The sequence below is a fragment of the Micrasema longulum genome, unplaced genomic scaffold (genome assembly GCF_059751315.1).
Source record: "Micrasema longulum isolate JH-2025_06_02 unplaced genomic scaffold, ASM5975131v1 h1tg000406l, whole genome shotgun sequence".
Taxonomy (NCBI): domain Eukaryota; kingdom Metazoa; phylum Arthropoda; class Insecta; order Trichoptera; family Brachycentridae; genus Micrasema; species Micrasema longulum.
In genome coordinates this window covers 1380590-1397678 of record NW_028277606.1, presented here as the reverse complement: position 1 = coordinate 1397678, position 17089 = coordinate 1380590, and the positions used below count along the sequence as shown (strand labels likewise).

The window sequence follows — 17089 nt, the reverse complement described above, 5'->3', positions numbered from 1 at the left end:
GGGGGGATTCAAATCCCCCTCTATAGACCTATTTGGTCAATTTCACTTTATGTACATAAGCATTCGGTAAACTAACAAAAATGAATAAAATATACAAATGAGTAAAATATGTGTACGCGAAAACATGAATGAATTATTGCACGGTCATAAACACTTCCAATGTTTTATTCTCCTGATGCCATATACAAGTAGGTGCTGGGGTTGTTTGGTCCCCCCGTTCGGATCATGGGTTATTTTTGGATGCTTAGTGGGGGAAAGGATAAAGAAATAGCATTTTTATCGTGACATTTTATAATTTGTGTGAATTAAGTTTCAAGTGCCTTTACCCACCGGTACCGACACGGCGCGGCGCGCAGTCTATTAGGAAAGAACAAAGGCCAGTACAGACATTTAGGTACCTACCATAATTACAGAGCATATATGTAGGTACCCAATCTACATACTAACCACGGAGATAAGGACACAATCTCGTTTAATGAATGAGTGAAATGAGATAGAGATCCAAAAGACACGAAGATATCAAAGATCCAAATGGCACATTTAGTTCGGCGCTCTTTTCGTTCGCGAACTAACTGACCGAGATGAAAGAAACATATCTCTAGTTCAATGTTTCCGACCTTGTCAGTAGGACAGGGTCGTTCGCGAACTATACACCTCTACCTACTAGACAACGCTTGAATTTAAAAAAAAGTTTTATGCATCTTATACCAGTTATACTAACTGGTATAAGAAGCATAAAAATTTGAAAAATTGTTTTCAGGCGTTGCCTAGTAGGTGAAATGGTTCAGCCAGATAAATCTCACCCACATGATAATAGGTTTCAGCTCTTACACTTCACAAAAGTTAACAGATGGAAGAGTTGAGGAAATGTAGATGTTTAAACATAGATAAAACGGCGAATGTTACGCAGTGTGTAAAGTGGCCACTATAACTCGTCAATGGCAGGACATAAGCCCTGTTCCTAGACTTCCATATTCCTTTCGCAAAATGTTTACCCTTTCTGTTGCAAATATTTTTATTCATTTTAAAAAAATGTAAATATTTGTGTTCTTTTTATTTACCCAAATATTTAGATTTTGGGGCCATTTTCAACGAGCTGTAAAAAGCTCACTATTAGAAAATGGTAATCAAGTTAGGGTAGAGGGGGGTTCGAACTTGGGACCTTTGATCCATGAGTCCGCAACACTAGCTACGGGACCATAACCCAATACAAATATAGATTTAAATATCAGATACTTTTTACCATGAGAAATTCCGCTACTCATCAAACAATTTTATTCATTTGTTTCAGAGCTGAGAGACAAAAGAATGCACCGGACTCTCTTGATCTCCCGTCAAATTAGTGTCAAATCTGTTTTCTGAAAACTATTTGACACCACAACATCATCTGACTTTCATGGCAATAATAGCCTGTAATTTTTATTATTTATTCAAAATAAATATTCTGAGTAATAATAACAAGATATTTCAATTTATTTTAATATTTTTAAGAAGCTTCGAGTGTTTTATGGCTATGTAGAAATAAACCCGAAATTGCACGAATTTTGGTGTGGCAACCTTGCAGAATGTTTGTAAAAACAAACATTTTAAAAGTTTGTTGGATTGTAACTAGGAATTTTGATTTAAATTTGCCTCAAGTTCAAAAAGTTGCAATCTCAAACTTGGGTCAAGCTTTCACTCTTGATACTTCAAACTTGATACAAGCTTGAGTCAAGTTTACATTGATATCTGGGAAGTGAACGGTGTTGAACGGATTCTTGGTCCATGCCGGAGATCAACGCGTCAACACGTACAAGGTAGCAAGCCGCGCTACGTAGCAAACCTCGTGGAATCCGACTGCTCTACGAGAGTCATTGGAGGCCACCCTTTAGCCGCGAAGGTCCGTCCACATTTAGGACATCCATTGTCCTTCAAAGAACGCTAGTTTTCTGCACCACAAGTGCGCCTACAACCACGGCTACCCAGTCTTCCTGATGGTCGTTGTCCAACAACGGGACCGAATCTCAAGAGCCGCCCAATGCTCTATCCATGGCAAATCTCCACCCAGGTAATCGCCCAGCTTGCGCTCATACGAGCACAGCATCCGGACTATCATCCGTTGACTCTCCGCATTGTGAAACCACCGGTAACATTGTGTTAGAAACAGATAAGTGAAGAGTTAAGATCACGAGCTGCGTTCGTGTAGGGACCACATAGCTCTGTAAGTAACAATTTTTTTTTATTTGTAATTACTCCTAAGTCATTTTCCATGTTCTAGATTAATAAACATATAGATACATAAAACATTTAATATGTTAAATTATTTTCAAATTTATACGTTTTTGGAATAGATTTGAGTTTCTTTATTTTCTTTTGGGCATTAAATTCATTTAGTTTTAATTAGAATTACATTATCATGACGGGGAATTAAAATAAGGAAAACACATGGCAAATGAACTTTCTATTCCATATATACATATGGCACCAGGAAGACGTGATCTTCCATTTCAAGTTTCCAATCGGCAGGTGTTTCCGTTTTCTCTCAGTAAGCGGAGTGACGGACAGCCTCTGTCTAATCATACGCACGAACGTGAAACTTGATTTTACTGCCTCCGAGATAGTAAATCTCATCTATATTTTTCTCGATCTCGCCACCATATCTCGAAATTAACAAACACCTCATTCAACAGCTTTTTTAAAAACCTTGTTTTATTTCCCCCCTTGATAAACCTGGACATTTTCTTCCCTTTATTAGGGCCTTTTACCAAAACATGATAATATCGGCCGAAAACAAGTTACATTGATTTAAAAATTAGCATTAAAAACAACATTAAAGCATCACAAACAGAAAGGATCAGTATCAAAATGGACACAAACAATAGACAACAAAAATATATGTACAGAAATCGTACTTCTTGAACATCCTAAAACTGCTAAATTTGCGGCAAAAGTCTCGTGTAAACGATGCTGATGTAACTTATGCTGGACTTCATTTTTGTCTATGTTAGTTGATATTTTATTATTTCTCAGCTTCTTCTTTTGCCTTTGCCCAGTTGATATTGCTTTGCTCAATATTCAAAGATCCAACAAGCGTTGCCAACTCTACAGAGTTTTCGGTAGATCTACCGATTTACTGAATCTGATCGAAATTCTAGCGATTTTTAAACATGTCCCTTTTAATAATATAATATTATATTTTATATTTATTATATTATTACATTTTTTTTATTATATTTATTTTGGCTCCACAACAGGCCTGGAGGCCCAATTACAGCGGTGAATAACAACACAGAACACCCAGGCTTGAGAAAAATCACATTTTTAATTTTTGCGTTCTCACCGGTAATCGAACCCGGAACCTTCCATGCGCAAATCAAGCGTCTTGACCACTACACCACGGAGGCCACTACATGAACTATTATTTTTACTATCTATTTATTCGTCCCCAATATAGACAATCCCCTTATAAATGAATAAGCAATTTTTCTGTCATCATCCGATATCCGATCGTACTTCGTACATAATAATAGATGGGTACCTTGATAGGTTAGTATTGGTAAATGGTGATTCCCAGTTATTTTCAAAGTTTATAAATAAAAATAATGTCATTTTTCTTAATCATTTTAGAGTTTCTATTTTATTAAATAGAATTTCAGTGGATTACAACTTTTAATATTAGTTGAAACTTTTTTTTCATCTGTAAGTATTTTCTGTTTTACATCACCCGCTGACTGTAACTTTTTGTCGCCGTGACTTTTTATCACTGTCACGTTGTGTCACTGTGGGTGCACTCACTACTGGTGCCAAAATGTTCAATAAGCGATGGATTTTGAAGAGGTTGCGGTGATTTGCGCTCTTGAATTACGCAGAAGGAAAATTAAACGAAAAAAACCCTACTGGGTACATCCCATATATAATGAACGATTATTAAAAGGAAAAAATTACTCCCTGTATTCTGAATTACGTCACTATACTCTCAAGTTTTTAAAATTATTTTCGTTTGTCAGTAAACAGTTTTGAAATAATTGAATTCAAATCTCGCCCCACAAATTCTTTTTCAAATGATTATCAGAGAATTCCTTTATTTTTTTTGTACACAATGCCGGCCTTTTCTCTATGTCTTCTGTTAACAATTCGTTGTCAATATTATCTTGCAGAGAAGCAGCCATCTTAAATCTCACCCGCATGAATAAAGGTTTCAGCTGTTTAACTTCACAAACATTAACCGATGAAAGGGTGGAAGGAATATAAATGTTCAAATATGGGTAGAATAGTGAATGTTTTACAGTGTGTAAAGTGGCCACTTAAACCAGCCAATGACAGTTCATAAGCCCTGTAAATGCCTAGACTTCTATATTATCTTGTCTAAAATGTTCTTCATCACTGTTGTTATAATATGTTAATTATAAATATAACTGTAAAATCCACAACACACGTCCGTTCGGTAGGCGTCTGCCAGAGAGTGACAAAAAGTTCCTAGTGAGCGCACTCCCATAGCAATGTACAGGCCAGGTGACAGTCACGCTGGAACTTTTTGCCACCGAATTGTCATGGCGCCATTCACTCTCTCATTTCTATATCTCCATAGCACTTGACACGGACCAAAAGTCACTGTGACTTTTGCTAGATTAAAAATTTAAAAAAGTTCCAGTTGGACGTTTAGTGAAATTTTGTAATGAAAAAGATAGGGAAAATTTAACGCCCCCTTCCCCTTCTAATGGGATATTGAATCTTCCGAAATATACCGATTTATTTTAATTTATCTACCGATTTTAGCTTGATGGAAGTTAGCAACGCATCCATCCGATCTGTACCCATACCCAATATCGTCTCATATCGTCTATGATTAACGTTAAATGTCTACTGCTGTCATCTTTTCCGTAATCAGCAATCGGCTTAATCAGTTACCTGGTTGGCAATAAATAATAATAATTTGTTTTAGTAATTAATATTTATGTAGATTGCAGAATCCAAATATTTTCATCAATATTATGGAAATTAATAACTCTGTCTTGTGTGATAATTTAGTGGAATGGCTCAAGACCCTGAATCTTGGGACTGCGTACAAAACTCCGAATGGTACGAAAGTGATAGTGAATGATTGGTACAATCCAAATTTCCCTTCCTTTAACCGATATTTTATTATTACCTTTGTTCCACAGAAATATTTGACGGAGTTTTGATGGCAGAAGCCTTAACGCAAATTGCGCCAGATTTTTTCACCCAGTACTGGAATTCTAAAATCAAACCAGATGTTGGGAGTAACTGGCGACTTAAAGTTAGCAACCTTAAAAAAATTGTAGAACGCGTCATTGGTATGTAAATAAACTTTAATTCCTGTGAAAACTGTCGTAAATGTTGTTTTTTTTTCAATTTACTTGAGATTTTCATTTGCATATGTATGTATTACAAGAATGCAGTTTATTATGATTCTCGGATGTACCTTGAAGGGTGTTAATGAGTTCACAATTTTCAGATTATTATCAAGATGTTTTGAATGTCAGCTTGATAGAATTCCCTAAACCAGATGTGGTTAAAATCGCGGAGAAAGGAGATCTTGGTGAGCTGGGGCGTTTGTTACAACTGATACTTGGTAAAGATTATTTCTGTTTTTATATTATTAACTTTGTTAAAATTTGTAATCAACATTTGAAATGGTTCTTCAACTGAAAAGCAACCAAATTATTCTACCGAGTGGCTGGTTCATATTAAAGTCATAAAAATAATCCTTGTCTAAATGAAGAATATCAACTGAGGATTTTCTTTATGTCTAGGTTGTGCTGTACATTGTGAACAGAAGCAGGAATACATCACTCAGATTATGGAAATGGAAGTATCATGCCAAAGATCAATCATGCAGGCTATTCAGGTTTGATATTTAAAAACTAATTCAGTATAATGAAATGACCACAAGGTTACTGCTTCTTTCAGTGTTCATGTAATATTTCGTTGTCCATAGAATATCTGTGTTCATATAATATTTCACTTCTTTGTAATAATTTTCATAAGAACCAAACCTGCAAAAAAACTGCTTTTGCAGTTTGGCGGGAATAAAAAAAATTGTTTAGAAGAATGCTTATATAAAAAAAAAAAAGAAAAAATAAACCTTGCGTTCTTAAATATCTCGCTGAGAGTTTCATTTATCGTTCTGATCGCGGTCTTTTGCTTCGCTCTTCTCAGGAGAAAACACTCTCCATTCCTCGACATAGCACATTAATTTTCAGCAATTCCTTTTAGAATGAGCTACCTCTTCACATGTCTGTCAAAAGTCAGGCTTCTCAGGTCAAAAGTCAGGAGTTTTCTGTGGTTTCCTCTTCTTAAAGCGAATACGGAGAAGTTCCTTAACAAGGCCACAGCCAATTATCCCACCAGATCCTCACACTATATTTAGAGTAATTAGAAAAAAACATACTTTCTGTAGTAAATATAAGCCTTGTACATAATATAAGCAAGGCAAAAAATAAGCAACCCCATAAAAAAAAAAACCTCTTCATATAAAAAATGCACCTGGCCACCTTAAAAAAACATTACTTTACAGGGTAGGTCTGATTAGTAAGGTAATTCGATTAAAAAGCATTTATTGATCTAATTGGTACAACACATTAAAAGGTTTCAAAATAGGCTCCTCCTGCGTCGATACATTGCTTTCAGTGAGATTTCCAGGCATCAAAGGCGTCAGCTGTATTGATATCCTTTCATAAGTTTTTATGCGCGGGAACAAGAAGTCCAAAGAAACAATGTCAGGACTGAAGGGCGGCTGGGGAACCATTAGCAGCTTTGAATCAGCCAGGAAGCGGGTCACGAAGAAGGCAGCGTTGTCATGGTGAAGTTTCCAATCGTCACAATCTCGTGAACGGTACTTTTTGGAATCTTTAATTTCTGTGCCATTAAACGACGGTCTGAGTTCAAGAGTTAAGTCACCCGAATCAAATTTTCGTCGGTAGTGGCCGTCGATGGCCTTCCAATGCGGGCTTCATCTCTGACTTCTTCACGGTCTTCAAAAAATGCTTTATGCCCCCGGTAGACTTGGCGTTTTGATAAACAATCATCACCAAAAGCCGTCTTTATCGTGGGAAAAGTTTCCACTGCGGACTTGCTGAGTTTCGCACAAAAATTGATGGCAATTCTTTGTTCTGTCAAGCGCTGCATCGCGGCTTGCACAGGAGATGAAAATGAGTTTCATAAAAATGCTTTGCTTTACTCTTCGGATGGTCAGAGACGATTGAGCGCCCGTGCGTACGTAAGCAGACCCCCCTCCACAGATCCCAACCGGTCTGAGCGTGCTGTAACGTGTATTTGCTTTTCAGCAAAATCACTGACATTACTTTTCGGACAAACCATGTATATTCTTAGAACCCGAACCTCCCTTCATTTTATTGTTTTTTAAAAAAATATTTTTTCATAGAATTAAGAATAGTCTAGAAGGAGCGTAGAATCATATTTGAATACATCGAACTGTGTAAAAAATCCACCCACTTTCGCTGCGCATTCGTGAAGTCGCCGAGTAATGTTGCCAGATTGGAAAAAATATAATCATAACACAAATGTAAGGTAAACAAAAGCAATTTGTTAATTTCTCTAAAATTTTATTGTGCACGCAGAAACATTGATTGATGCAACAGAGTAGATAAGTAAAGGGTCATTTTATAAGAGTAATTGAATTAATGAACTTTGAACTTACAATATATAAAAAAAATATTTTACATAAAATTGATATTTTTATATCATGTTAAATAATATGTGATGTTTTAAAGATAATGTCGGTCAAATGTCCACCACGGCGTTGTTTAATCCGAGATCCAATTTTTTTTAGTTTTCTCATTAGATGAGCAAAGTAGGGTAAAAAAATTTACTACCTTGGCAACACTAATGAAATGTCCATTTTGTTTTCTTTGACAATCTGACAGATGTAAAAATAATTAAATTTTTAAGTAATGCATTTTGCTACTTACTCATGCATTTGCTAATTACACATGAAATATGATGAATTCAAATCGAGAGCTGCGTACTGAGCGATGTCTACAAAGAAACTAATGGGTCAAAACGTAAAACTACTCTTTAAAGAGTAGTTTAGTCGCCTTCTGTTTGATGCGCGTATGTGGTTTCTGGACTATTCTTAATTCTATGTATTTTTTATTCCTTTTCTTTCCTTGGTTGCTCTTTTTCTCCTTCCAAACTCATTACCTGATTTCACATTCTTCATTCCTCATCTTTTAGTATAACATAATTTACATTTATTTAAGTTAATATGTGCTAGCCTTATCTCCAAATTAAAAAAAACAGCTGTTATTTGCAATTAATTCAGTTTTTTTCATGTATGTATCTTTTGGCGCATATTTTGTTTTTTAGTACAATTTTTTGGCCAACTCTAATTTTGACCAATCTGTTTTTGGCTGGCTGGAAGATATTACTTTTAGCAATAGGTCCACCAAACGACTTATTCTTTGTTCATGAAGATTTAAGTAAATAAATATAGAACTGCCAATACTTTTTAAACATATTTATTTTAAACAACACTTCTAGTCTCCGAAATCAACGTCCCATTCTCCATTCATATTCTAACTCTCCTGTCCCCAAATTTTATGTTAATATCCATATAGTATATATATCTACATTTTTGTTAATATCTATATAGTATATATATCTACATTTAGGCGGCCTCCGTGGTGTAGCAGTCAAGACGCTTGACTCACGCACGGAAGGTTCCGGGTTCGATTCCCGGTGAGAACACAAAAATAAAAATGTGATTTTTCTCAAGCCTGGGTGTTCTGTGATATGTAATTCGCCACTGTAATTGGGCCTCCTGGCCTGTTGTGGTGCAAAAATATATGTAAAATGTAAAATATATCTCATATATCTACATACATAGTTATAAATAGTATCATATTGTAAAAATGTTTTATATCAATATGTATTATAGTGTACTTAATATTAAATACTAAAACACTAACTTGTTTAGTACTGACACATGTGTAAATTTATTAAAAACTCGACACTGGCTAGAAAACCCCAGTAAGGAGATAAGAGAGCCAATAAATAAAGAAGAGGATGTATAATTTTTCACCATATTCAATTTAATATTCAATTCTTCGACTATTCATAATGCTGTGCATTGTTTTATTGCCATTTTTTCTGTAGTTTAAACTAAGTCAAATATTAATATTTGACTTAGTTTACAAAAAGTAATTAATTTGTAAAAAAAAACTGCAATCAATGGCCATATGTGAACAAAAAAGATTAAGATTAAAATTTAAAATACTCAAAACTAAATCTACAGGAATTGGATAGCTGTATTCACAATCGAAACAAATCAAGTTTAAGTTTCGAGATGGGTGGAAATGTTGCTCGGTTTCAATCGGACTTGGAAGCCAGAGATGCTCTGGCTCAACGCTGTCATGAACTTGATCTTCAGGTTTGTATTTACTTTTAAACGTACTTTAATTCCATTCATACATATTTAAAAATAGTTGGTTCATTTATTTTTCTTACTTTATATTTTTAATTATATTAATTATGTTTCTCCAGGTTAAGGTTTTGACGGAAGAAAAAAATACCCTTTTAAGTGAAAACCAAAAGCTGCAAACAAAATTAAAAGAAGGAACAGGAAACATTTCCGAGTTAGTTGATGATTGTGGAGAGTCCATTGGTCCAGCACTATCAGGAACTGTGAGATATAATGACATGAGGAGACAAGTAGATTTACTAAAGGATGAATTGTTCAAAGCTGAAACCACCCGAGATGATTACAAAGCCAAAACTACAATCCAGGAAAAAGAATTGACTATGTTACACGCACGACTTGATGAATTACAAGTGAGTTTAAATTTTTTTTATTTATAAATTTCATAAAAGGTACATGTTTTTAAAAAATTCTATACAGATCTACTTTTATAAATCTAGTAAATGTTATCACTGTAACACTCCAAAAAAAGAGACTAACTCTTGTGCTTGGAGAGTGACTTACACTGTTGTAGTTATTTATAATTTTTATCATTAAAATATTGAGGCATTGTTAGTAATTTCTCTACCTTTTTTATTTAGATTGCAGCTTCCGAGGCTGTGCAGCTAAAAGACGAGGTTGATGCTCTCAGGGAATCAGCTGATAGAGTATCGAATTACGAAGCAACTATTGAATCCTATAAGAAAAGAATGGAAGAATTCGTAGACCTGAAAAAGCAAGTTAAGTTACTTGAAGAAAAGAATGTAGAATATGTTCAGCGAAGTATCGAACACGAAGAAGATTCTAAAAAACTCATAGTGCTAAAAAGTCAATTGGAAATTTATAAAAAACAGGTATTATAATAATAACATGACATCTTGCTATGTTGTGAAATAGATTTCAGTTGATATAGATTTGTAAAAAATGTAAATATTATTGTTGCTATAATCTACTGTTGTTTCTTTACAGGTCACTGATTTACATGAAAAATGGGATGCAGAAATAGCCAAAGCTGATAAATTAGAAATAGAAAATAAGAAAAATGGGACAAAATTACTATCCTTACAGAGAGAAAAGGATAACTTACTCCAAGAAAGGGATACACTAAAAGAAGCTTGCGAAGAACTTCGTTGTTCAAATCTCCAAAGAAGTGGTAATAAAAAACAGCAGTAATAGCACTCTATTTATTTTTATTTATTTAGGAATAAAAGATTACCTGTACAGTAGAACCGCGATTAAACAAAATCCAAGGGACCAAAAAGTAAAAACTTGTAATAACGAATTCCCACATATAACGAAAAATAAATAAATCATACCACATATGGATATGTTACGCGCCGCCGCAAAAAATGTTGCGCGGCTTGAAAAAAAAACAGACTGACTGATGTAATCGGCAGTATTCTGAGAGGTTCGGAGGTTTTCTTTCACACATGCGGTTACATACATACACACACTGGACACGCACTTTGACAGCTCTGGGTGCCGACAGACCGCCGTGCGCCGCCGAAAATGCCATAAAACCGTTCGCATATGGTAGATGCAGCGGCAGCCCGGCTTTGAAAGTGCGAATTAATATTTTGATCTTTTAACATTTTTCTATTTTGTTATAAATTTACGTAAATGTATTGGCATTTTTTTTACGGGATAAAAATGATTTTGTTATACATATTAACAGGATTTCGCTATATAAATATGGTTTTAGGGAATAAATTTCGATTTTTTTTCAATATACGTCATTTTTCGCTATTTCGCGTTTTGCTATATCGCGGTTTTACTGTAATACATTCATAGATACATATGGAACAAAACATTACTGGGTCAATAATCCTTTCCACGGCATGCGAGTTTCAAAGATTATTATATACAAATTTTAATTAAGACCTTATAGTTACAAGGTGGATTCAGTTAGTGTCAGGTATAAATGTTTAGAGTGAATGCAAAATGAACCTTTTATAATTAGTATAACATTTTAGATTTTACTAAATTTATTAGATTTCATTGAAATTTATATTTTGTTTTGGAAAGCTTTTGAAATTGAATATGTATCTTTTTTGGGTGATCCCGTGTAAGTTGGATTCATTATGACATTTCGGCTACCATTGCAGGAGTCATCTTTACTTTACTTTGACTGGTAAACTGCAACTTACATGAGATAACACAAAAAAGATAAATATTAATGACAGTGATTATGAAAACCTACGCACCTATTTTGTAATTGATTTTATTTTCTGTTAAGGTAACAATGAAGACAGTGTTTCTCGAGAACTAATGCCAACAGATTTAAAAGAGCGTCTGATACGATTGGAACATGAAAATAAACTTTTACGACAAAATCAAGGATCGCAAGGGGATCAGGCATCAGTGCAGGTAAACAACAAATGTCCTCCAGATTGATACAAGGACAAATGGTTATAATTTTAGAACTGAAAAACACATGATTCTTTGCAGGCACTTCTGGAAGACTATGCCCAAAGATTAGAGAAACAAAGAACTATAAACCGAGAAGCAAACCAAAAAATAATGCAGATGGAAGCTAGTTTGGAGGAAGCTAAAAGCAATGCTGGAGACATCAACCAAAAAGGACAGCAACTTCAGATGGAAATAAAATTCCAGCAAACTGTTGACGATAACCAGAGGAAAAGTTAGTGGAATACATAATATATTATTACATTACATAAGTATTTCAACAGTCCAGACATTTACACGGCCATTTTACACACTGTGTAACATTTCCTCATCATCCTGCCTTACTCAAAATATTGTTTCACCAATGACTGGATTTTGTTGTCGTTGTTTGACTGAAATCAAAAGACTGGTGGATGGCTAAACAAATTCCTAGGTTAAATACGAGTGAAAGCAAGAATGATTTGATTTGAGTGCATTTAAGTATTGTTTAAATGTAGGTAATAAAAACGGACATAAAAAAGTAATTATATGATTGACATTTCTTGGTGGAACTGCATTTTGATTATTTATGTCAAATATGTATGTTATTTAATTTTGACCACTTTATATTTAAATTGTTCTCAAAATATTTTTCTAAAAAAAGCATTAGCGTTATATTCAGGGTTAAATATCAGTGAACTTTTCCTTTCATTCCTGCTCCAAATATATGGGTCGTGTTATATTTGAGACCATGTTATATTCACGTTAATACGGTAATATTATTTAATATAAGTTATATTTAAAATACGCACAATAGACTAGTACTGTATTAATTAATTTTGTCAAAATGTATTGATATTTCAACAAAGACAGAAATTTTCTTATAAAGGCAATATAGATTTCTAGGAATTTATAGATATATAAATATAACATTCATAAATCTGCCCATCTTTAAACATCTATTTTTTTAAAACAATTTTATTAAACTGGTAGATTTGCTAGACTTATTGCTTTCTCAAAATATGCTATCCGTCTTTGTGGAGATTAGTGCAAGTATTTAATACTTGACTAAATAAAATTGACTTCAGCCATTTTAGTAGAATTGATTTAGGTAATTTTTTCTTGTATTGCAACCATCTAAATTGTATTTACTTCTCTAGGTTCGAGAATTGAGGAGTTATTAATAGCATTGCAGTTAGAAAAGCAAAAATCCAAAGGACTACAAGAAAATCTTAACCAAAAGGATGCGGAATTGTTGGCTACTGAGGAACGGTATAGAAAATGTATAGACAAAGCAAAAGAAGTTATTAAAACTCTTGATCCAAGAACAACAGGTAGGAAATAATAAATATATAATTTTTGTTGCGGTAGTATCGTGGAGTCACGAATCCGCTGTCCGTACAAATCATCTATATTGGAGTATAATCTTTCTATTTGATACCTAAAAAAAACTGTTACAAATATATATTTAGTTATTTAATTTATTTTAACTTGTTTAGAGCAAATTTAAAATATAATGTAAATATTTTCTATCATTATACCCTTATTTGCACATACATATCTTGATCATCTGTTGCATGAATGTAAGGTTATCAGTATTATGCTTCAGCTGCTATCTCCAATTGATTTTCTTTTTCACCTGAGAGATTTTTCATGAAAATATTAGTTACTTATTATTTTAATATATAATTTTATAAATATTTTTTCAATGCAGCAGCAAAGCTTATTATGGGAGTAAAATAAAAATAAAATAAACGTAGAACTAATATTGACTCCATATATATGTTCGGCATACTAAATGGTATAATCGATGTTCTATCATTACTGGGACAAGTAAAATTCAATATTCCGACTCGTAGATTGAGAAACAATGAAGTACTGTTCATCGATCAGCATCGAATAACCTATGGCCTAAATTCTCCAATGACCCGCCTTTGTCGTATTGTTAACTCAAGACAGGATCTGGACTTTTTTGGTTTAAGTTTACAACGATTTAAACGAGCACTAAATAAATAGTCCAGATCTTGTCTTGATGTCCCTTATGTTTGTCAATGCTTCTTTCTTTTTTCTTTAAATGTTTTAAACTATTCTTTTATTGTAATATTTAAACCTTATAAATTGTATACATGGACAATGTCCGTTAATAAATAAATAAATATTCTGAGATCTCACATCTTCGAGATTTGTACATATAATAAAATACAAGCTGTGCTAGATAGTATTCAAATCCCTCATGAAATGGCTCCAAGTTAGCTATCGGACCTATGTATTAGTAAAAATACACGTCAAAGAAAATCTACTCTTAGGTCAGCATTTGATTCAGGCAGAGGAAAACTTGTCGATATCCGGCACTTTCCAAACACTAGAATCGGAGATCGTGCTTTTGCCGTTGCCGGCCTCTCTGCCTGGAACCAATTGCCTTCAAACTTACGAATCATTGACATTCCCGGCCAGTTCAGATCCCAACTAAAATCTCACTTCTTTAGTTTATCATACCCTCAATTTTAAATCAGAAAATATAATATGTCACTTTTGCTTAGTTAGAATGTAAGTTTACATATACAACTGTAAAGCGCCCTTGAGGCGATTTTTCACAAAAATGGCGCTATATAAATCAGCCAAATATTATTATTATGTACGACTAGATGGTATGTGGAAGAAGCTAGGGATGTATGTCAGGATAGATGTGTGATCCTCTCTGCGTACCCCTAGGGAGAAATGGTGTGATGATTGTAGTAGCAGCATAATTTTATATTTTATCAAGTAATGACTTCAGCCCTCTTTTTCTTTCTATGTCGATATGTGGGTATAACGTGTTTTTTATCTATAATTTATTGAACACAACGTGGAGATGTAGAATGACCATATTAATTAATTCAAGATTCTTTGTCATCTCACCAATAAAAGCTAATACACGGTTTGATGAAAAAATACACAGAATTTGTGTATATTTAAAAAAATCTTCGTTTATTCCTCAAAAATAATATTGTTCTATTCATAGTAATCACTGTTGGATATATACACTTATACTAGCATTTTTTCCAATCCTTTAAAAATTTCTGGAAAGCACTTTTTGGTAAGGCCTTCAGTTCCGTCAGCAATTCGGTCTTTATTTACTCTATGGTCCCAATGCCTTTCATAGCCCTCTTTATCTTTGGAAACAGGAAATGGTCGCAGGAGGCGAAGTCTGGTGAATACGGTGGTTGGAGCATCAGTGCGGTTAGTTTTTAAAATGTAAATATTCCAGGTATTTTTTTGATCGAACTTCGTATGTATTGTGTTGTTGTTTTGCAGTTATATTTATATGCTGGTGTTATTTCATTTCTTCAGGCCAACAATCTCTGACAGATATGACGTTGTTAAATAGTCGCTCGAGTGAAAAGGCATTGGTTGGGGCTGGGGGAGGGGTGGGGGGCGGGGCTGGTCCTGCGCGTGTACCCCTTCCCCCCCCTGACACTATGAAGGAAGGAGAGGAGAAGTTAATCACGTCGGCCTTCTTCAAGTTGGGATTGGCTTGTCACCGGGATGCGGTAGACCAGCGTTTCGCCCTCCTCAGTGCTGGACAAAGTTTCCTTGCGCGGCAACGACAATCAGCGCCCAGGAAACCCCTGCATTCCTTTAGGACTAAGTAATTTTCTAAAAAAAACCCTATAGTTAATATAAATTATAAAATGAGTATTTTTCAAGAAAAATGCGTTATACATGTTTGTTTTGTTTTAAAATATCTAGCTGAATTTCTATCTTAATTTTGGCCACTAATAAATTACCCGAGTTCTTTATTCAACCAACCCATATACAGCAATAGTATTATGTATATGAAAATAAATATTACATTTTCAAAAACTTAATCTATGCCTCAGTTTGTTACAATTATGCTTTTATAAATTTGTTTTTATGAACTTAAATTATTAAGTAAAAAATCATTTTAACAAAATGATTATTTTTGTGACACTTTTAGACATACTTCATACTTGTTTTGTAGAGCATTAATTTAATTTTTCTTGCAGCTATGCTTAGGCAAAAACTAAAATAACAAGATATTGCTTAGTCTGTAAAAGTAAAAATATAATCAACACAATTGGCAGACCCCACGGTGTAACGACTAAGACATTTGCCTCACGCATGATAGATCACAAAAATAAATGTGATTTTCTCGTAATTCACCGCTGTAATTGGGTCTCCCGTTGCATTGCAAATATTTAAATAAACATGTAGTTTGGTTGTTCCTTTGGATATTTTCGCTGCCCTATAATTTAATCATCCTAATAAATATAATGTTATTAGTGGTTAAATCTTTGATGGCTGATTTAGGTCAGTACAATAGGATTTGTAAATTTAAGATATTTACCAATAATTGTTGAGTAATATTTTATTATAAATTGAGTGTTAAAAAAAGTATAACTTCGTTAATTATATTCATAAATTAAAATTCCTGTTAAATTACTGATAATGAGAAAAATCAGATTTCCATAAAATAAAAACCACTTTGTGTCACTTTTGATTGAACTGCTCAATATTATTATTTCTGTATGGCTTTTTTATAAACTATATTTAACAAAAATATGTGTTTAAACATTTTTTCAGACTTAAACCCAGATATGTAATATCACAAGCGTTATAAAGTAAAAAACAGTTACTGTATAAGCCTGTATAACACTTATAAATGTCATACACAGCTTATTGGTTATAAGCTTCAAATCATTATTTGTTAGCAGTATTTTTTTAAACCCCTTTGATAGTTTTATTGCAGTTGAACTTTTTGACAGAAAATTATTTGATAAAATATATTTTAAACCCTGGAGTTAAGATTATAGAATTACAATTGGATATTCAATTTAATATATCTCATGTGTACAATAAGTATGTAATATATATTTTTGTAAGTAAAAATATTTTATTAAATTAGGCATAATTTTCTTAAAATGTAATATACACGAGTACATATGTATATTTACCCTTAACTAATATTTTTTAGTACTTTTTAAAGGTCTCAGAAATTTTGTTTGATTGAATGATTACTACCGTAAAAAAGTATTATTGTATGCACCTACTAATGTCAGTTTGAATATAGTAACTTTATGGTGTAGGTGTTATGTGCATACCTTATTAAGCCTATAATACATACCTTATTTTCTTTCTTACAAACATGTAACCATAATATTGAATTGTTTGGTCCAATAATAAATCTGATTCATACATATTTTTGTCAATTTTGAAGGATAAACTTCACTGGATTTAGCCATTTTTCTCGCTTTTATTGTGTGTCACATATAAATTAGTGTTCCT

At 33.4% G+C, this 17089-nt stretch overlaps 1 protein-coding gene across 1 annotated transcript; it reads left to right on the top strand.

Moving 5' to 3' along the window:
* The first annotated feature begins 4841 nt into the window (after positions 1 to 4841).
* On the top strand, positions 4842 to 15568 carry hook (hook microtubule tethering protein). Its single transcript, XM_088226097.1, has 12 exons — positions 4842 to 5058; positions 5142 to 5294; positions 5456 to 5572; positions 5754 to 5848; positions 9257 to 9391; positions 9505 to 9792; positions 10021 to 10272; positions 10388 to 10571; positions 11655 to 11785; positions 11867 to 12059; positions 12964 to 13137; positions 15134 to 15568. The coding sequence occupies exons 1-12, from the start codon at positions 4971 to 4973 to the stop codon at positions 15433 to 15435; spliced, it is 2112 nt and encodes a 703-aa protein (XP_088082223.1). The 5' UTR covers positions 4842 to 4970; the 3' UTR covers positions 15436 to 15568.
* The last annotated feature ends 1521 nt before the right edge of the window (positions 15569 to 17089 follow it).